General features: G+C 35.9%; 3 protein-coding genes across 5 annotated transcripts; 2 read left to right on the plus strand and 1 right to left on the minus strand.

The window, feature by feature from the left end:
• The first annotated feature begins 6,106 nt into the window (after positions 1-6,106).
• Positions 6,107-7,255, plus strand: LOC114758150 (bZIP transcription factor 44-like). Its single transcript, XM_028947166.1, has one exon. It carries the CDS (start codon positions 6,573-6,575, stop codon positions 7,038-7,040), a length of 468 nt encoding a protein of 155 aa, XP_028802999.1. The 5' UTR covers positions 6,107-6,572; the 3' UTR covers positions 7,041-7,255.
• A 3,167-nt stretch (positions 7,256-10,422) lies between these two features.
• Positions 10,423-15,152, plus strand: LOC114758147 (uncharacterized). 2 transcript variants are annotated; one of them, XM_028947162.1, is made up of 5 exons: positions 10,423-10,839; positions 12,176-12,246; positions 12,336-12,674; positions 13,923-13,954; positions 14,069-15,152. In XM_028947162.1, the coding sequence occupies exons 3-5, from the start codon at positions 12,344-12,346 to the stop codon at positions 15,023-15,025; spliced, it is 1,320 nt and encodes a 439-aa protein (XP_028802995.1). In that variant the 5' UTR covers positions 10,423-10,839; positions 12,176-12,246; positions 12,336-12,343; the 3' UTR covers positions 15,026-15,152. The 2 variants fall into 2 exon arrangements, with proteins under 2 accessions (XP_028802995.1, XP_028802996.1); XM_028947163.1 differs by lacking the exon at positions 10,423-10,839 and adding an exon at positions 11,597-11,721.
• A 314-nt stretch (positions 15,153-15,466) lies between these two features.
• LOC114758149 (protein YeeZ-like) lies at positions 15,467-18,841 on the minus strand. 2 transcript variants are annotated; one of them, XM_028947165.1, is made up of 8 exons: positions 18,548-18,841; positions 18,298-18,390; positions 17,878-17,956; positions 17,688-17,766; positions 17,084-17,123; positions 16,853-16,987; positions 16,036-16,173; positions 15,467-15,930 (listed from the first exon to the last, which is right to left on the minus strand). In XM_028947165.1, exons 1-8 carry the CDS (start codon positions 18,772-18,774, stop codon positions 15,642-15,644), a joined length of 1,080 nt encoding a protein of 359 aa, XP_028802998.1. In that variant the 5' UTR covers positions 18,775-18,841; the 3' UTR covers positions 15,467-15,641. The 2 variants fall into 2 exon arrangements, with proteins under 2 accessions (XP_028802998.1, XP_028802997.1); XM_028947164.1 differs by having other exon boundaries at positions 17,084-17,126.
• Between the last annotated feature and the right edge of the window lie 1,595 nt (positions 18,842-20,436).

A 20,436-nucleotide genomic window follows, 5' to 3' on the forward strand; every position in this document is an offset into this window, starting at 1 on the left:
TGGGGTTGAGTGTTTGAAGTTCATGGGCTGCTGTCCAGATAAAAGAGTTCACAGGCCACACAAGCAAACGCGTGACTAGAAAGCATGAGAATGAGCCCATAATCATTTTGGGTTTGAGTTGGGCCTAACGAACTTGCTCGGTGTCCCTCTTCTGATGGTGTTGTTTGGACCATTGGCCCTACTCTAGGCCCAGTTGAATTCGGTACTTTTGTTAGCAAAAGAAAAAAATAGAAAAAATCACAAAAAAACTGTGAAAATTATAAAATAGCAAATTGAAATCTGTTATAACATTTTTATGGGTTTTGAAAACAATTAGATTGCAAATCACAACACGTAATTTAACAAAATACCTTATTTGCAATTTTTATAGTCTTTTTTTTTGCGATTTTCCCAAAAAAAAAAAAAGATATGTATATGGGGGAAAACCACGGAATCCAGTGCCTTGAGGGCAATAGTTATGTTGCACAAGGCTGGTCAGGCAAGTTATCGCGCAAAAGTAAGGAAAAAGATGGAAAATATATGTGAGGAGAGTCTCATGAATCTATTTAAATAGAATGCTTTTTTTTAAAAAAAAAAAAAAGAGTAATTCAAAGTGGAGAGATATTTTTATCGAGTACGGGGTGAGGATCTCTTGGGGGGTTTTGCCAAGTCAAGAAACAACAAAAGTAGAGGTGACTTTGTCAGGCTCTCAGGCCTTTCCTTTATTTTCTTTCTGTCTTCTCAATGCTACGGAGGTTTGCTTTGTATCTCCCCTCTCAAATCTTTCTCCATTGCCTCATCCCCCATAACAATGTGAACACAAAATCCTCTTTCAATCGATTCTCTGTATCTTTATTTCGAACTGAAATTCCGTTCTAACCTCCTTGTCTCTCTCTGTACACATAATTATTGAATGTATCAACCCGCCGGCAAATCATATCCTCGTGGCTTAACTTTTATGCTTGATGCTTACCCAAACGTTCCAAGTTCACAATTGCTGATGACAGAATGAAGAAGAGCGAATGTAGTATCAATAATTTGCCTTCGGGATGAAGCTAAGGCCAAAAAAATATGAAGGACACTGACAGCGAAATCTAGCGATAAGGTTTGTAACAAGACGAAAAGATGAAATGACCTCACTAACTAATATACTACCTCCGTTTTTTATTATAAGAACTTGTTTGACTTTTAATTTAATATAAGACTCCAATCCACTTTACCTTTCATATTTATTGATTTTTTCCAAAGTAGTCCTTAAAATAGTTGTACATATGAAATATTTCATAAAATGGTAACTCTAAGTGATATACATGATTAACAAGGGTGTTTTAGGAAAGAGAACACTTATTTATAATAAATAATTAATTTAACTAATTTTCTTAATCTTTCCAAATTAGTCAACTGGGTCTTATAATAAGGATCGGAGTTAGTATATGTGATTCCTTTCAAGTTGCACGTTCGTACGGCAACTTTCAGTGGCTTTAATTGCTTTCGTTCTGGTTTGAAAATGTATGATAGATATATGTAAAAGAAACAACATGAGTGCGTTTCCTAATGTGAGGAACGACTGGGAGGTCTTAAAGTTGGCAAAGGAGCGAACTGTAGCTGCACATGGAGTTGATTTCTAAAGTAATTTAAAGTTAAAGACAAGCTGTTTCAATTCCTTTGCGAAACTTTTGGTCGCTAGATACTTTATTTTCAAGGTGGATTCAATTAAATATAATGCCTCTTAATTAATTTGACGTTCTGTGTGACCGACGACATATATGGTCTGCAAAGGATGCTAATGAATAAGCCTTTCTTTGTTTTTTGCCTCAAAATGACAACGAGTAAGCCCTTTTTTTTTTTTTTCCCAAAACATCCGCAAAACAAAAGAGCAAAGACCCGACAATGAGATATATAGTACAATAGCTTATTTGACCTTAAATATATGAGCGTCAAATAGTTTGTTTTAATCCCTAATATGAGAGTTTAATCTCTTAACTTATATATTTTCATTATTTTTTCCAAAGTAGCGGTAGAATTAGATTATTGTGTGATGTTTTATAAGTTAATGATATTGATAATACTCCAAAATAAATGATTAAAAAGAATGATACTTTAAGAAAATTAGTACATTTTTTTTTACAAATAACTGAACTTATTTTCTTAAGTCATGTGAATTAGTTAACATTATATTTGCTTTTATAATTAGAGAAAATGATTATGATGTAAATCTTCAAACAAGTGATAAGCAACATGAAACTAATTATCGCTTTCCTGCATCAAGACTACTTATCGTTACATGCATGTTCACGTGTTGTTGTGAGGATTTTTTTTTTTTTAATTCCTTTTGTTTTTGCTTTCGAATCTCACAGTGGTTTTCTCTTGTATTTAAGCCATGATAGAGTATTGTAATTTAGAAATCATGCTAAACAAAAGAGGAAGAAAAGGGAGATCATCTAAAATAATATACAATATAGATTCTTCGAAAGACCCGACGAGGCTTCATTTTGACACCACTTTGCAGAAAGTGGAAATAAATAGTACGTCGTCCCACTCAACAAATGCACCACCAAATCCCTTTTCCAAGCTGGTAAAAGAAACAATGCCATCACTGGCATGGGATATTGGTGCATTTGAAAATATAGATGCCCTTTGTCTAATTATTCGTTTTCTTCGATTTCTCCATAAAACTACTGTTATTGGTTTCTAACTTCGCTATGTCTATATAAATTGAAGCTTTTTTTTTTTTTTTGCGAGATAGACGAAAGAGAAGAACCCGTGACTGTCTTCCTTCAATGAAATGAACAGTGCAATTATACCAAATTGAATACAACTACACAAGTAGGCTAATAATATTATTATTGGGGTCGATCAATGACCACAACGTATAACATAACAACAAATAGTTTTCCAAGAGACGCAAGTAATCAAGTTGAATTTGCAGATAAATGAGCAAGAGTGTATTCTCCAAAAGATTCCTCCTCTTTTCTTCATTTATATCTAATTTCTCTGTTGTGTAATGCCAATCTCCATGGATAAGGAAAGCTCTTGATGCTCACAACACGTGATATCAACAATGAAATTTGATTTTGCATGAACTTCATATGAAAGAAAACTTAATTATTTAAAAGATATGTACAAAATTATGGTGCGCGTGCTGGGCATGAAACGTCTCTTTTGCAGAATAGATAGCGAACTTCACTTATTTTAATGTCAGGTCATTAGTATATTTCATTTCATCGTCCCGAATATTACCCAAATAATAACATATCAGTTCGTTGCTGAATGCAAAGGTATCCTTTGAGAGGGACTATTTAAATCTCTATAAAACTACGTGACAGACCACCTTTCTTCTTGCGCAAAAGTTTTCCTACGTACCTTTTTTTATTTCAACTAATGGAAGAATGCGAAAACGTTTCGGATGGATTTCTTAATACTGAACCAATAATTCTAATGGTGCATATCAGATACAGAATCTCGACACGTATATAGAAGCATATAGTAGCATCATGTAGTACTAGGGAGAATCGAGAGAGAGAAGCTTGTTGCTCAAGGTGTCAATTTGCTTTGGAAGTTGAGGACGAAACAGACACTTTTGTGTGCTTTGGAAGGTTATGCAGATCACATATCACAGTGACTCGATGGAACGTACGAGATCCTATTAAGGTAGGGTTGGCCTTTGTGCATGTGTGAGCTAGGCCTATATAGATATGGGTCACTCTTTAAAGATGTGAAACCAACTTTTTTCACATCAACTTGCATACAAATGGGACTAAAAAGACTTTGAGGTTCAAAATCTGTTGCCCTTCATCTGTAAGCTTCCTATCTTGGAGGAAGAGAGAGAGGAAGGGACCACTTCTTCGTTGCTCTTCGGCATCAGATAATCACCAAAACTACCAACTTCGAGGAAACAATAACTTAACTTTACACTTTTGTCACCATTAACTGATCTCACCCTCTCCCTATTTGCAAATCTAATAAAGCCATTTGCGTTCCTAGGACCTGAATAATGAATACACACACACATGATGTTAAGAGTTGGCCAGAAAAACACAATTTTTTCAAAGGAATATTGGCATTTTTAATTTGATAAAATTAATGCGTTTCAAGTGGCATCCTTTTCTGTGTGACTGTAATGTGTGGTATATATCCATTTTATGAGAGCTACTAAACGCTACAGTTTAAGAATGGAAAAAAGAGATCACGTGACAGGCTGGTGGGAGATGTAAATTGATCTGTATATACTGGTTTTCTTCCTCTTCTTTTTCTCCCAACCATGCATCTTTTACTTTTATGATAGTGGTGTGGGCAATGGTGTAAGACTCTTTTTATCTTTCACAGTACTGCAATTTGCAAAAGGCACGTTAGTAGTCTACAAATTTAAAGAATATGGAGGCGTGATCGTGCTACATGCATGTCTCTAGTTGTTGTCAATATTTAAATATTCTTAGTTTAACAATCACTTTTTAAAGGATTAAAAAACAATTACGATCGCCGGATTAGCCTTAATTATGACGTCGTGATAAATGCACTGCAAGTAATTCAGATTGATGATATTCGGCTTGGATTATTTTGATTCCTTCCCCAAGACAAAAATGAAGTGGCGCGAGAGATTTTTGTCTTTTTAAAAACATTATTAATACTGCCTCTAATCTAGTTTCACATTTAATTTGCTTAAAATATAAGAACATACTTCATCTTATCTCTCATATTTATTTAATTTTTTTGAAGTACTTCTTGTAATAGTTGTGTGTGTGTGTCTATATATATCAAGAAAATCGTTAAATGACCTGGATCGATTATGCAGTAAAATTTAATATGATGTTACTAAACCGTTATCTACTTGTGGACTCTCCTTGATAATTAACGAGACATTAATTTATTTTTGCTAACGGCGACATTAAAATTTTGAGTGCTTCTCTAGTCCTTAATGTAGGACTTAATTAGTAGTTGATATAAGTTCTATATGTAAGATCTTTTTTATTTGTTTATCATTTTTTTTTCAAATTAACTCTATTAATATTTCCCAATAATAATTAAGTAGGAGAAGGGAGAAAGGGATCGGAATTAAAGAAGATACTTATGGTATATTACAAGGCAAAACAAATCATATTAACTAATTAAAGAATAGAATTAAAGAAGATGTTTATGATATATTAGAAAAAATATATCATATTCACTAATTTAACTAAGATCTTTAATCTATTCAAATTAGTTAATTAAGTTACAAGAGATGACTGACTAATTTGAGTAGATTACGTTTGTTAAGTTAATTATTTGTAATAAATAGGTGTTGTCTTTTCTAAAATACTCCTGTTAATTATATATATTAGCTAAAACTATTATTTGATAAAATTTTTAATATGTACAACTACTTTAAAAGAATAAATAAATATGAAAAACAAAATAAATTATGACCTTATATTTAAAATTACATTGAAAGTGAAACTAATTTTTATATTAAGGAGTGAGGGTAGTATTTGAAAAACTTCAAAATGACAGTTTTTAGGGTTAAAGTGCATCTATCACCTTGAAATATTTTTTTCGAATGCATCCAATACTTTAAAGTATTTTTAAGTGCGTCTAGTACCTCGAAATATTTTTTAGGAGGCATCCAATACCTTGAAATTTTTTTTTGCCTTAGTGCTAAGAGTACCAAAAAATATTTTTGAATACTGGACGCATTTAGAAAAAAATATTTTGAGATGTTAGATGTATCAAAAAATACTTTTACACACCTTAAAAAATATTTCAAATTGCTAAACACAAAATATTTTACGGAACTAGATGTATCTTAACCCCAGTTTTTAAACATTTTTTGGGGTATAGACAAATTAAATGACGCGGAACAGGTTGAAGCCAGGGTATTATATTAAGATGTCTATCAAACTCGGACGCAGAAATTTCATTTCCAACAAATCACTCCGTGCAATAGTAACAGCTGTCGCTTGGTACAAAATCGGGTTGCCATCAAATCCCCACAGTAGATTCCGATGCCTATCGCTTTTTTCCGTTCTTGAATGATCATTTTCCCCCTTATTTTCTGCCATTTGTTTCCTCTTTCCCTTTTTTTTCTATATATATTGAACCTTCCCCATCTTCCGTCACTTGCTCTTCTCCTCTAATCCCTCGCCTCCTTCGTAGTTCCAAGTTTTTTCCTGTTCTTTCCCTTCCATGTCCCTCTAGAAGTTGGCCTTCCGCTGTTTGTTTTAATTCCCAGGAATCTCATCGTCTTCCCCTGCAAATCTTCTCTGATCCAAAGAAAGTATCTTCCATCAATCCATTGAATATCGCTGATCCTACACAATCTGGTTCTGTAATGTTTGATCACATTCATGTCTCCAGTCATTAGTGAAATCCTCCGCTCGGGGATTATCGTAAACTCCGCCCTTAGGCGCATGAGCCCCTTGGCTCAGTCTTTCTCTGTCGTCTTCCTCCATTGGTTCTATGTCTTTTCATGAATCGCTTGCCGCCCTTGCCATAATATTACTGCACTGAAGTATACATAACCATATTTTAAGCTTTTGGAGTTGTCTTTGTGCATATCTTTGTTTTGCAAGTTAAATATTGTCTCTCAGAATTTAGGAAGAAACATATAAAGCAAAATCATGATGATGGGCTCGCCAAGTGGGAATTCGTGCTTGTCCAACACCAGATTCCATCAGAGTTTAGGATCTGAAGAGGAGTTGTTGCAGCTTGAGATGTTGGAGAGGAAGAGGAAGAGGATGGAAGCGAATCGTGAATCGGCAAGGCGATCTCGGGTGCGAAAGCAGAAGCACATGGACGATATGGCGGCGCAACTGGTTGAGCTGCGAAAGGAAAACAGCGAGCTCGTCGCCAGCATAAACATGGCGATGCAGATGTATCAGAATGTGGAGGCTGAGAATAGCGTTCTGAGAGCCCAGATAGCTGAACTCACCCAAACCCTTCGATCTCTGAATCATATCATCGACCTCGTCAGCACAAGAACAAGAAGCACCAGCGAGGCATCGTTGAACTTCGTGAATCCCATGAATATGTTTTCGAGTCACAGTCAACCCATAATGGCTTGTGCAGCAGACATGTTTCCATGTTGAGAAATATGTGGGTTGATTAGAGTGTTGGTGGGGGTGGGGGTGTTTTGTTATGGGGAGGACCGGGGCTCTCATTTGTAATATCTTCTTTTCAGGTCCTTCGTTGTTTATTAGCTTAAGGTGAGAGATGAACGTTGCTGATCTAACTAGTGTGTTTGTATTTGTATATATATTGTGATCATGTGGCTTTTCTGTGTAAGCTTGTCTTCATTACCGTATCTTTTTAGCGTAATTCTTCGTGCCTCATCACGAAAAGAATATTACACTGCATATTATTAGATTGAGTTTTGACTTTTGACCTTTAAATGTGTGCGTATATAACTGATACACAAAAGAATCAAATGTAAAAAGTATATATTTATATATATTTATTTTGATATAATGCTTAAGCAAGCAATGAATGTATATGAATATGAAAACGTGGTATACGCATTTGAAAACACACTTCTAGATTACTCAAACAGAATAGTCTCAACGGCCCCCATGCTCCCTCCCCACAAGACATACACACGCCTCCCTTTAAAAACATAATGCTTTTAAAAAAAAAAAATTATTCGAAACTTCAATGTTATACACACAGACACACGTGTAGAGAGAGAGAGAAATCAGATTGAGAAAAGAATGCATGAATTAGTGGCATGTAGAAGGGAGACAGTGACGATTCTTTTCTGAGGCTTTCTTCATCTGTGAGAAGAATAAACTTTCATCCATAATATCACATGACCACAAACATGGAACACACTTTAACCTCACTTTTAGGGGAATAAATTAAATTTGCGATTAATTTTATCAATTAAATCTTTAAATCCTCACAGTTAACTCTTAGACACAAGCACTCCCAATTAATTAGCACACCTCTAGCTCAATATTCACGCTAAAAGTATAAGACTAGACATTAAAAAAAAAAAACCATCTAAATGTACTGATACATCAATTTGTCAAGCAGAAAAAAGATTACACTACATCAAAAGTGATCATATTTTCAACATTTACTGTTCGTTGTAAAATAGTACGACTTTCAGGTTAAATGTATGTTTTGTGTTAACTTGAAATTTTCTAGCCTACACACACACACACACATAGACATTTCAGAACTTTGGACGTTAAAGCTGAACAAGAGCAAGTTGTTTGTATATAATTTAGGCTTATGAATCGGTGACTCGTGCACAAGGTGCGGGAAATTAATTGAAATTTATCTATATATGATGTAAAGAATAAATGAAATTGCCTATAGTTCTAAATCTAAGATTTAGTTTGTAATGTGAATTGTATTAGAAAGTTGATCTACATTAAACCTCTGGCTCTTCACTAGTCGTCTTGAACAATTATTCAAGGAAGCACGCAGCCTGAGGAATGGGAAAATAACAAAATCAAAGGGTCAACTAATAACAGTGATGGACCTTCGAATGAAATCAATCAAATACGACTATTAATTAAATATTATAAATATAAAATCTTAATCCACTTTATTTTTTAAGTTTATAATATATTTTCAAAAATATTCTTGTTTATTGTAAGGTATTTTCACCCAAATGTAATGTAATTCTAATATACATGGTTGAATTAGAGTAATTTAAGGAAGTGGATACATATTTGTTATAAATAACTAACTTAACAATTTTTTTAATATATTCAAATTAGTTATCTTGCTTTTATATTAAGGATAGAAGGTAGTACTACCTTCCGTTCTAATTATAAGAGCTAGTTGACTAATTTGGGGAGATTAAGGAAATAAGTTAAGTTAGTTATTTGTAATAGATAAGTGTTGTCTTTTCTAAAATATCCTTGCTAATCAAGTGTATTGGCTAGAATTGCCCTTATTAGAAGGACTACCTTAGAAAAAAATATATAAATATGAGAGACAAAATGGATTGTGAATTTGTGATCTTATATTTAGGATCAAAATAAAAATCAAACTGGGTCTTATATTAAAGACCGAGGTAGTATTATGAAATTATGATTTGGACTTTTCTCCTTAATTAACGCGACAATCATTGGAACAACCTGCAAAACGTGATCGTCAATTTTTCAATTATTCACACGCATTATTGACACCGGCTTAACATTCCCTCTACAAAACGCGCAAGCATCACGAAAAGAAATCTAGAAATAAAGGTTGGCCTAAAAAAAAAAAAAAAGGTAATCTAGGAATAAACATGACGAGCGGGAAAAAAAGCATTTTAGAATAGCGGAAAAAATTCAAGTTTTATGTATCAATAATTAATGCATTATTTGCTGAGTAATTTTTCAATTTTCGGAGTCTTCTTTGGATCTGAATTTCTTATGCAAAACAAGAAAAAGCTCCAACTGTCCAAAACAGACAAAACATCGGGCCCCGCAGCTCCATTAGAGTCAGGTAAAATGGGCCGGCCCAGTTCGGGAGCATCAAGCTCCAGCGTAACTCCTCTAGTCTAGAAGGAGAAATAAGAAGTCAAGAGGCTGATGGGGCATTGCTTGATTCAACTCATTGAAAAGTTAATTTTTTGAAGGTTAATACATAAGTTTTTTTGCCAAAAAAATATACAAATTTTTTTATTGATTTTTTAAAGGTTACAATTATTTTTAAAATATTATTTTGTTATTTGAAATACAGAAAATATTAGGAAAACATAACTTATCCTGTTTTTGTTCGAAAAACTGTTTTTAAGTAAAGTGTGAGGCTTAACTTCTAAAGAAATTTAACCTTTAACGGAATTAGTACGACATGTTTTATATAATGTTTTAGAAAGTCTAACTTTCTCTCCCTACTTTGAAGTATTGATGCATAGTTTACTAATCAACTTGAAATATTGAAATTTAAATAATACTATCTCCGGTCTTTAATATAAGATCTTATTCAATTTTTATTTTGATCTTAAATATAAGATCCAAATCCATTTTGTTTATCATATTTATGTAATTTTTTTAAAGAGTCCTTCTAACAATGATAGTTCTAACCAATACAATTGTTTAGGAAGGATATTTTAGGAAAGACAATACTTATTTATTATAAATAATTAATTTAACTTTTTTTAATCTCTTTAAATTATTCAACTAACTCTTATAATTAGAATCAGAAGTATTAGTTGAATCGTGAGGTATGAAATTTAAAAGGCGAGGTAATTATTATATTTTTCTTTCAATCGACACTACTACACGTTGATCGAGATTCACTTCTTGGGATTCTGAGGTAGGTTTTCCTGAAAGAAATACTATGACTGTTTTAACCTCAAAAAACAAAAAAACCTATGATTGATGTTTCATGTTATAGCAACTTATTGTTGGATAGGCGATAGAAATAAGCGACGCTGAAGAGTGATGATGGGCGCTGGCAGGGAGATAAGCTATGAGCTAATCATGCGGCTCTACGTGGCGGAAAATATAGGAGCCATTTCTTTTTCTCGGCCGCCCCTTCTGTTCCTCACTTCCCTGTGCTTTATCGACTTGCGATATTACTATTTCGCTTTTTGTCGATAAATAAATAAAATCTCATAAGGAAAAAGAAAAAGAGACGAGGAAGGCTGGAAAACAACACCCGGAAGAAAAAGAGGAGGCAGACAAGCCGAGAGAAGCAGAGGAGGACGTCAAAAGGGCTACACCATTTCCATGGACTCTTCTTACACATGAACTTCTCTTGACGGAGTCATAACGCTAACGATTTCTGCTTCAGCGACCTTTAAACAGACTCCTCGTTATATAGCTGCCGCCACTTTCTGCGCCTGCTTGTTCCTTGGCGCTGCGCATGACCACTGAGAAGACGAACCTCAAATCGACGACTTCGCCGCCTTTTCTTCCTCAACGTATTGCTTTGAAATCTCATGATGTAAGATTGGCCCTGCCTTTCCGTTTATCAAGCATTTTCGATCTATTTCTAGTGCTTTTGTGATTTACTTCCTTGCCGAGAACTGGGCGCTGGAATTTTTTTGAAACCCTAGGCCTTCAAGTATTGTCTCCTGGTGGAATTGAGAGTCGATTTTCGCTGTTTCTGTTACGCAGACTTGGGATTTAGGTCATGGCATATAACTGGCATGCTTTCGTTGGGTTCTCTTTATCCTTGGAGTATTGGCTCTAGAGTTTAGACGTTTTCTGCTCTCAATAAATGTGTTTCCGTATTTATTTTCCTTTGGTGGCTCGAGTGCTGGCTGTTGATGCTGATTTCTCTTTTACACTCTACCCCCCTTTTTTTGCCCGTTCGTTTTTTCATCATTGGTGGTTGGTATTTTTGCTACTTGCAGGGGAGCATGTTTAATGGCCGTCATTATTCTGCCTTACTCTGTTGTACCTTTCTATTTTCTCTCCTCTTTTTTATATCTCGTGCGTTTTAGTCGGGTTGGGCGCGCTGTAAGTTCTTGTTTGTGATACGCTCTATACATGATACCCAGGGGACACAATTCCTGGTCATGGCCAATCTAATATTAAGGAGTGATGCCAGAACGGTTGTTCCATGTTTCTGGTCTTGCGTTTTCATTCACCTTCACATTCTGTTCATGATTGTACTTGTTTCTCTTGGACGCTCCCTCTAGTTAAAGACTTAAAGCTATGTCCAAGCCCCCGTTGGTTTTGAATTCTGCATGATTTCCATCTTACTAGACATAACAGAGAAACTTAGATGTTGCTGTCTACGGTATGAGGTGTGAGAAAGTTTAACATGAGCAGAGGACACTTAGATAACAAATAACGGAGTCTATAATTCTCCCGAGGAATTGTATGAATTTTCATGGAGAACATAGTCTTGGGCATATATTTTTATTTGTCATGATGTGCATATGTCTAAATGCTCCTTGCATATAGCTGTGAGTTTGCTTGCTTGGAAATTCTGCATCCCAAGTGACATGAATGTTATGCATTCACTGAACGAATGATATGTTTGCTTATAAATACTCCACCTGTCCTGATATATTGAAATTTATCAGTCAAACTAGTCCTGAACGAACTGAATAAAAGTTGATTCAAAATAATGGAGAGTGAAGACTTTAATTGTCAATGGAGATTCGGTGCAAATCAGAGTTTTTCCTTGTATTGTGATATAGGCCTTGTGTGCCTTGCATTTTACTTCAGGTTGTTAGTAGCTTCTGTAGGTAAACTTCGGTCTTCAGGTAGTGTCACATGTTATCATGAAATATAAAATATCAAATTGACCATCTCTATTTTATTCTCAGGAGGAAATAGTTCTGCAATTTGGTGGTGGAAAATTGAGGTGGCTTTCAGTTTTTTTTGGGTAAACGATCTGGTATATATTTACCTATATTTCTCCATTGAGTGCTGAACTAGTTTTTATTCCTGTCCGCAAGTGACTTATGTTGAATTTTGTCATGCCAGCTTTTATCATGGGATCAGCTTGTTGCGTAGCTGCAAAGGATCATACTCTTCCAAGCAGAACCGGGGTTGAAAGTTTGCACAGGAATGACGTTTATTCACCATCATGTAGTTTTCGATGGGATAGACGGGGACGTGTTGCTGGTGAAACTCAAAATCATTTGTACCACTCATCTGGTGGAGTCAGCAGAAACATTAGCATGGAGTTAAAAGGGTCATTAAGTTCTGAAAGAGGCAATTTATCTGACGGGGGAAGCACAGTGGAGAATTCTGTTACTCCTATTTCTCAGAAGTCTCCAATCCATGAGACGTTGGCTGCTAACCCAATGACCCCATCTTCAGGTAAATGTTTGTGTTATCTTTTCTTTTTACTTGCATAAGCCCATTGTACGATGCACACATATAGGTGGCCCTTGTTTTTGATGACTTCATTATACAGAAAACTCAATAATTGGATGCTGTCTCCTTTCTGTGGACTTCTCAAGTGGAGCAAGCTTCCATGACACTAAAGGGTGTCTCAGTTGTTAACATTACATTGTAGTATAATGACGGGATCTAAAAACTGAATATCATATAGCTTTATTATCTTTTGAGCCGGTATAAATTCCATATATTCCCGTTAGGAAGCAGCTTCTGCTTTTTCCCCCTCAACTGTGGTGTATCTAACCCACATTTCCTTGTCGGTTTATTGGAAGATGTATGTCTCATCATTTGTGTCATCTCATTTCTGGAGACACATTTACAACCATGATGTTTTATAAGAGCCCTATATATTGAAAAGTAGACTCTAGATCTGGACAAGTTATCTTCACAATTATCAGTTGGCTTCAAAATACCTATATTTTTTTGTTGGTTCATTTGAAGATTAAAGCCTCATCATTTGTCTTATCTCATTTCTGGAGTTACATTTACAACCATAATGTTTAATAGAGTCCTATATGTTGAAAAGTAGACTTTAAATCTGGATTATCAGTCTTAATGCCTGTTGGTTCACTTGCTTAAGGTTTCCTTTTTTCATCTGAGGGAGTCTATATTGTATGGGTATTTTTGTTTTAGCCCTTCTGGCTGAAGCCTACTGTGGGGCTGTTCCTATTGTACTCGACCTTAGCATTATACTTTTTACTATAGCCTTTAGATATGCTTTTTCTTTTTCGCCCTTTGAATGATCAGGGGGCAGGAAAGTTAGTCTAAGAGTGTCTAGGTCATCATTAGGCCCCTTAGGTTAGGACTCTCTCCCATGGATGTATGGTCACAGGGGAAGACAGGGGACTGCAGAATTTGACAATCCAGCTAACAGTCTTAAAAGTCGTTTTGGTCGAGCAATCTGCTTTCTAGATGCTGCTTCATGCTTTAGCTTTATGTGTAGGATTTTCTGTTGATTAAAAGGATATTTTTATTTCACAGGAATCTCCTTGCAATGCATTTCAAATATATACTGCTTTGATCTCACTTTTCTAATACTGTTCCTCATCTAGGAAAAAGGTTTATCAATTGATTTATCACTTAATTGTTTGATTGGTGTGGGACCTCTCTCGTCATTTGATTAATTCAGGCATTGATTTTTCATTTTTCTTCCCGTATTTATTGCAGATCTGTCCGTGGCTAGCAATTATTCTACAGTGGTGAGCTTTTTAATCCGCTGAATTTGATCTGTGAGCTTAGCATTTATAATTGGTTTTTTGGAGCCTCTTCCCATTGTACCGTGCTTACTCTGAAATTCCATATTTTATCTTTAGGTAAAGAACCTGGCATCATCTGAAGTCGCAGAATCTTCTGTACTAAATCTTCCATTTTCAATACCTTCGGGTTTCTCAACACCTACAACAGATCCTTTGCCTAATCATAATTATCATCATCTTCCCAATTCTACGCCATCAAGATGGACTCGTCAATCTCCAGGACACCCATTGTTGAGACAGATTTCTGATAGTAGGATCCTAGGATTGAAATCACCGGACAACTCAATTTCTGAGGGGAGGCCATCATTTGTGTTCTCTACTTGCAGCAATGACATAGCTGGATCCCAATGTGGATCGTCTGATGGCTGGTCCATGCGGACCTTTTCTGAGCTTGTGGCCTCATCTCAGAGGGAAAGGTGGTCCTTTGATAGTGAGTACTTTGGTTCGGGTCGTCACAAGATAAGTGGATCCAGTAGTAGGTTCTCATATTCTCCCTCAATGGATCTACAATCTTGCGGGGCTTGCTCAAAGCTATTGTCCGAGAGATCTGCGTGGAGCAACCAGAAATTGATTGCAAGCAACGACCTCTCAGCTGTTGCTGTTCTGGTCTGTGGTCATGTATATCATGCCGAGTGCTTAGAGACTATGACAGCAGAGGCAGATAGATATGATCCAACTTGTCCTGTATGTACGGTTGGGGAGAAACACATGTCAAAGTTTTCGAGGAAAATTCTTCGTGCTGAATCAGAGATGAAGGCTAAAAACTGCAGGATATCAAAGAACCGGGTGGTTGATAGCTATCTTGATGGTGGTTGTGATGTTTTCGATAGGCGAAAAGACGTTGAATGGGGAGGGGAGGTTCCGAAGATGGAGCCTAACTCCAGTGGACGGACCTCGCTGGGGAAGCCATTCTTGAGGCGTCACTTTTCACTTGGCTCCAAGTGGACCCGATCACTGTCGGAGAATGATTCTGTCAGGAAGAAGGGCTTTTGGGCAAGATATCGCAGGGATTGAATTTCACTCTCTCAGTAATTATAGTAGAAACACCAGCAATTTAGAATGAATTAATATTTTCTATGTCGCCTGGCTTTGCCAATAATTTTAGATTGTTTTAAGCTAATTTTGATTGTACATCAGAAAACCTTGCCTAGTTGAATTTAGATTGTTACGGAGGGCCCTGCGGGACACTTACGACATGCTTGGAAACATGTCAAAATCAGTTTTGTGCAAGGGCTGCTTCTGTTGACGTGATTGTTTCGGCATAAGAGTGGTCAAAACCAGGTGAGACGTTTTCAAATACATCCTGAGCAGACGAGAGGGGGCGGGGCAAACTGCAGCAATATTCCTTTTTGAACGAAGGCGCATTATACTTTGCCTGCTTGTTCATCGGTGGATACGGAGCCAGGCCACTGCGCATTGCAAAACTAAGCAAACGCTAATATTTTCCCTCCTATATTATAGTCAGCTACATGAACAATCATATTAGTATTAATGACTTCCAAAGCTTAGAGATATTGCTCGGTCTTATTTGCTATCTTTCCATCGTATGACATTCAACTCTGATTGATCCCCCGGGGGGGGGGGTGGGAGGAAAAAGAAATTTGGCTAGCAATTACCCCTCAGGCGAATATTAATTCACATCAAGATTGTACGTAAGGGTATCCATCTTGTCCAGTACGCTTTGCAATCCTGTTGCATAATCAGGATAAAGCAGCCGCACTCCCAGCTGCTCCTTCATTCGAGCATTAGACACTCGCTTCTCACCCCTCACGTCTCTTGATTTTTTTACATTTGACCACTCTATCTCCTCGGCTGCCTGTGTGATCAGACCCGGCCACATTTTCTCCACCAATTTTCTTGCATATTCAAATACTTGTTCCCGGGGAGCTGGATCATCATCAACAATGTTGTACACGTCGCTGAAAATGAGATGCCCAACGTTTTAATCCACAAGTTCTGATATGTTTCACAATCATCTAAACAAAATTGTACAAAGCAACGTAGAATTGCAAATAGAAACTTACCCAGGGGAAAGTGCCTTAGCTGCAGCCATAATCGCCTGGCAAATGTCCTCAACGTGAACTCTTGATGTATATTTTCGGTATTTCCTCCTCTTCTGAGACTCAGACAATGGGTCCTGCTTGACTATTGTCTCGATGGCACTATAACATGACAATTGTTTTAGTTTGAAAGACAAAAATATCTTAAAAGAAAAATAATAAAGGAGAGAATTACAAACAGGTTCTAAAGAAGGGAAACTAATTATTTCTTCAATCCCATTAACATGCCAAACTTCTGTACCTGCATGTCAAGTTTCTATATTTCCATGTAGCAGAGACCCACGAGTAATTAATTTTTTTCTCTTTTTCATTTGCGACATATTTGTAATCCTCCCAAAAATAAATGGGCAGTATAATTGTATGATCTACTATGTTTAACTCAATCTCTATATATACAAGTCACTTTTAAAAACTTCACACAGATTAAAAAACTTATTATAACTTTCTATAATTATCCTTCTTAAATTGTAGCCTCATCTTAACGACATCTTTCTTACACTCTGTTCACGATGACTTTTTGATTATTTAGCGCGGGGCAAGTAGGGAAAAAAAATCTAATGTTATCTTGATTTGATGGAGTGGCTTTTATTTTGAATATTTAAAATCTCCTAGAATGTGATTTACATGCCGGGAAGTTGGGAGTAATAATAAACCATCCAACAGTGAGCAAGAGCTCGGATTTTAAATTCCCAATGATGCTTGGGGATGGTGATCTGTGGTTAATTTTGGTATAATTTGTAACTATGCATGAAGGATAAATCTAAATATAAAGACCAATTACCTTCTACCAGGGCCATAGATACCTCCAAGCCGAAATATATACGGTGAAATGCCAAGATAGTGAGCCAAATCCGACCAGCCTTCTTCAGAGGCTAACCTTAACTTAGCCGACTCACTGGTCGGGTTAGGTGGATAGCTGCCAGAAGAGGATGGATACACTTAGGGCCAACAAATAGAGCAGTTTCAGAAACTTGAAAGCACAAAGTGATTTTTTCAAGTTGCACTCTCTTACTCTTCATCCACCAAGTCTCCGCCACAGTCACCATAGACGCCTGCTAAACAAGATTACTGCATTAGATCAATCTCACAACTCAAATTTATGACTGTTGAGATATTAAAAACAAGTGTAACCAACTTTTGGGGATTTTTATTCTTTTAGATATGCAAATACCCGTGGTTATTTCATCAACATATCAGAAGACTTGTCCCCTACCAATTTCCCTTCAGGATCATATTATGTAACCATCCGATCTGAATTAAGCACTGTTGTAAGATTATAGAACTAGCTAGGACGGTAGGATCACAGTTAATGCCAGCAAGAAGGATCATAGCATAAATCAAGCCAGAACAGAAGGCCTGTTCAAAAATTTGTTGTCAAGGTTACTTGCTGAGAGCAACATGAGTATTTCTAAGTGATTTATTTTAATGCAGATTTCAAACCACAGATCCACCTTATCGCCATAAACGGTTTTCTTTATTGAAGGGAAAAGGAAATGCATAGGGTTTCATTACTGAGCACGATAATGATCCATAACATTATGTAATTTATGTGCATGAAGAAACAGAAATGATTAGACAATTTAGCGAATTCAACGAAGTTGAAATTGAAGACATACTGGTAGAAGACAAGTAACAGAGCCACCGGATATTTCCGTTAACTAATGAACTTCTTAAAAGCGGTTCATGTTGAAGCATCTGCAAATCAGTGTAATAAAAGTAAAACAAAGGCTTTGAAGGAGACAATGCCCAAATAGAAAACCAGTTCGGAACTCTGGGAAAAAAAAAAGGAAGATATTAATAGCATACTGGATCACCGATACCAATGATGGGAGGGATGGAAACAAGAAGGTGAGTGTAATATTTCATCTGATCTAGGATGCCAAGTCTGCAAGAAACAAATGAAATATTCTCAGCATATTTAAGGGAGAAAAAAAAAAAGATAAGAAAGAAAAAGAGAGACACCGTTTTTGAAGGGGGCAAAATGGACAAAGAAATTCAGTCACCGTATCTTATGTGCCTTTCAATTAGAATACCTCCGTATTAATTACACGACAGCAGTAATGGACAAAAAATAGGCCCCAAATAAACTCCAAATCTCACACAATAAATAAATAAAATTAAGATCAACGCAAAAGATTAAAACAAGGCAAATAATAGCTTACAGACAATGAAACAAACTCTGAAGGCATCACAGAAGAACATATAGTTACATGCTTATTGACTCACTCTGGCTCGAGTGCATCCAAATGGTACATGTGAAATCCCCTGTCCTCAAGCTTCTCCTTCTTCATAAGACTAGTGCAAGTTCCTGACACAATCCTATACAAGATATGTCTGATAAGCTAATGAGTTTTCAAGAGCAATCATTCGTCGACGTGGGAAAAAATGTAAACAAAATAACAAAGGTGTATATTGGCAACGAAAGATTTAGGATAAGTATACAGATGGAATTGGCACGAAATGGGCAAAGAATCACCATCCTTGGTTCTGGAGCTTGTATGAAAGCAATTGCCCAACAAAACCCATTCCTAGAATAAACATCCGCTTTCCAGATTGCGGTTCCGACAAACTGCTGTGGGTCGCTATTGTGGAGGAAGCCGGCGACGTTCGGGCCATCGACAAACAGGAAATTTTCGGAACACGTCCATGTCTATATCGGAGACGGGGAGAAATCGCTAAACCTGCTATCCGATCCACTTCCATGCTAATTCGGATTTGGGGTTACCCACCGATTCCAGATGTTAGCACAAGAACCAGTTTCAAGGTTCAACTTCCAACTTCAGCAATGAAAGCAGCACATACGAACACGGCGTTGCTGGATAAGTTAATTAATTATAAAAAATATAATATATTTTTTTTAAATATTATAATTATTTTTTAAATGTTTTTTTTAATATCATCACTCTTTTTTTAAACTTAATTATTAATTATAATTGAGGGAAAAATTAACAAATATAAAAAATAAGTTTTATATTTAAGATTAAGATTAACTTAATAATTAAATTTTAAAAAATACTTATTTTTAATTTTCTTCTGAAGTTAAATATGTACTAATATTTAATCTCAGCGTTTTCTAAAGTTAAACATGTACTAATATTTTATCTCAACGTTGACATTTGAACCTCTCCCTCCACGAGTTAAACCAGTATAGAATATACTTACTAATACTTCACACTGCCCTTTATTGTATAACACATTATTTAAATTTCGTGCACTGCCATAAATATACAAATGTTTATTATAATTTAATCTTTCAACCGTAAGAAGTTCTGTAAATTGTTGATTCGCCTGCTCCAGTCCCTTGCTCAGGTTCGAGTTCATTTTTACATTTAGTTTGGCGGATCATTCTGAGTGTTCCGCGTCCTTAAAGCTAACTTCTGAGATAATGCTATTATGATAATCCCTGATGAAAGTACCTCAAGTTTCAAACGAGACAAGAACCCTCCGAAGCATCAACCTACGTAATAAATCAAAGGGAAAACCATATTGGAGGTACCTATACTTTCTCTCAATTTTCAATTTGATACCTATGTGTTTTTTGTTCTTAACTAAATCTTTAATTTTGTTCTATTAATATCATTAATTCTTATGTAGAGACTAAAAATATCAATAGAATAAAGTTATAAGAGCTAATGTTACTAAAAAGATAAAATTAAATGTTTAATTAAAAAGAAAAAAAATACATAGATACCAAATTAAAAATTGAGAGAAAGTATAGGTACCTTCAATATGGTTTTCTCTAAATCAAAATCAGTGTCAAGCCGAGCCAATTTCTTCTTCATTACGACTCCTCTCTCATTTTACTGTTATATGAACAGTATCAACTTAATGAACAGTGACGACTCTATTTTTGTGGCTTCATCACTAGGGGGCACATTTGGCAGATTTGAATTTCAAAATTTGAAATTCCCTCCATCCTCATTATTCATTATCCTTTCTTCGGTTCTTCTTACATTATCACTACGGCACACATTCGAGCTTCCCCCATTGCTCATTCACTAAATTTTTCCTTACTGATGTGAGGCAAATCTTCTTTTTCAAATGGGTTTGCATTCTCATTTTTAAACGGAAGCTTTCTCCTCTCCCTAGATTGTAAATGCCCCATTTTCAAGAGCCGTCGATGCTGCTTCCATCAATACGTTTTCAGGTTCATTTGATAATTCTTTCTTTCTTTTTATTCTTCATCTTTTTCTGCTTATATCATCTTCTTTTCCTTACTGAAGCTTCACCATTCTGCAATAAGCATGTCGAACTCAACTTTCATTATGTTGCGGCTGGAAATCATTCCTCTATTGTTGCTGCGCTTTACTGCCATTTCTGCTCATAGGGTATTTTGCATCAAAACCTTCTCCCTCTCTTCTTCAT

This window comes from Neltuma alba, unplaced genomic scaffold (assembly GCF_004799145.2).
Source record: "Neltuma alba isolate B1F8T4 unplaced genomic scaffold, ASM479914v2 tig00010672_pilon, whole genome shotgun sequence".
Taxonomy (NCBI): domain Eukaryota; kingdom Viridiplantae; phylum Streptophyta; class Magnoliopsida; order Fabales; family Fabaceae; genus Neltuma; species Neltuma alba.

Coding starts and splice junctions, on each gene's coding strand:
- LOC114758147 (XM_028947162.1), top strand. CDS start 12,344: ATGGGATCAGCTTGTTGCGTAGCTGCAAAGGATCATACTCTTCCAAGC. Junction 12,675..13,922: donor CCCAATGACCCCATCTTCAG/GTAAATGTTTGT, acceptor TATTTATTGCAG/ATCTGTCCGTGGCTAGCAAT. Junction 13,955..14,068: donor CTAGCAATTATTCTACAGTG/GTGAGCTTTTTA, acceptor TTTTATCTTTAG/GTAAAGAACCTGGCATCATC.
- LOC114758150 (XM_028947166.1), top strand. CDS start 6,573: ATGATGATGGGCTCGCCAAGTGGGAATTCGTGCTTGTCCAACACCAGA.
- LOC114758149 (XM_028947164.1), bottom strand. CDS start 18,774: ATGGAAGTGGATCGGATAGCAGGTTTAGCGATTTCTCCCCGTCTCCGA. Junction 17,957..18,297: donor TTGGATGCACTCGAGCCAGA/GTGAGTCAATAA, acceptor TGTTTCTTGCAG/ACTTGGCATCCTAGATCAGA. Junction 16,988..17,083: donor GGAGACTTGGTGGATGAAGA/GTAAGAGAGTGC, acceptor CTCTTCTGGCAG/CTATCCACCTAACCCGACCA.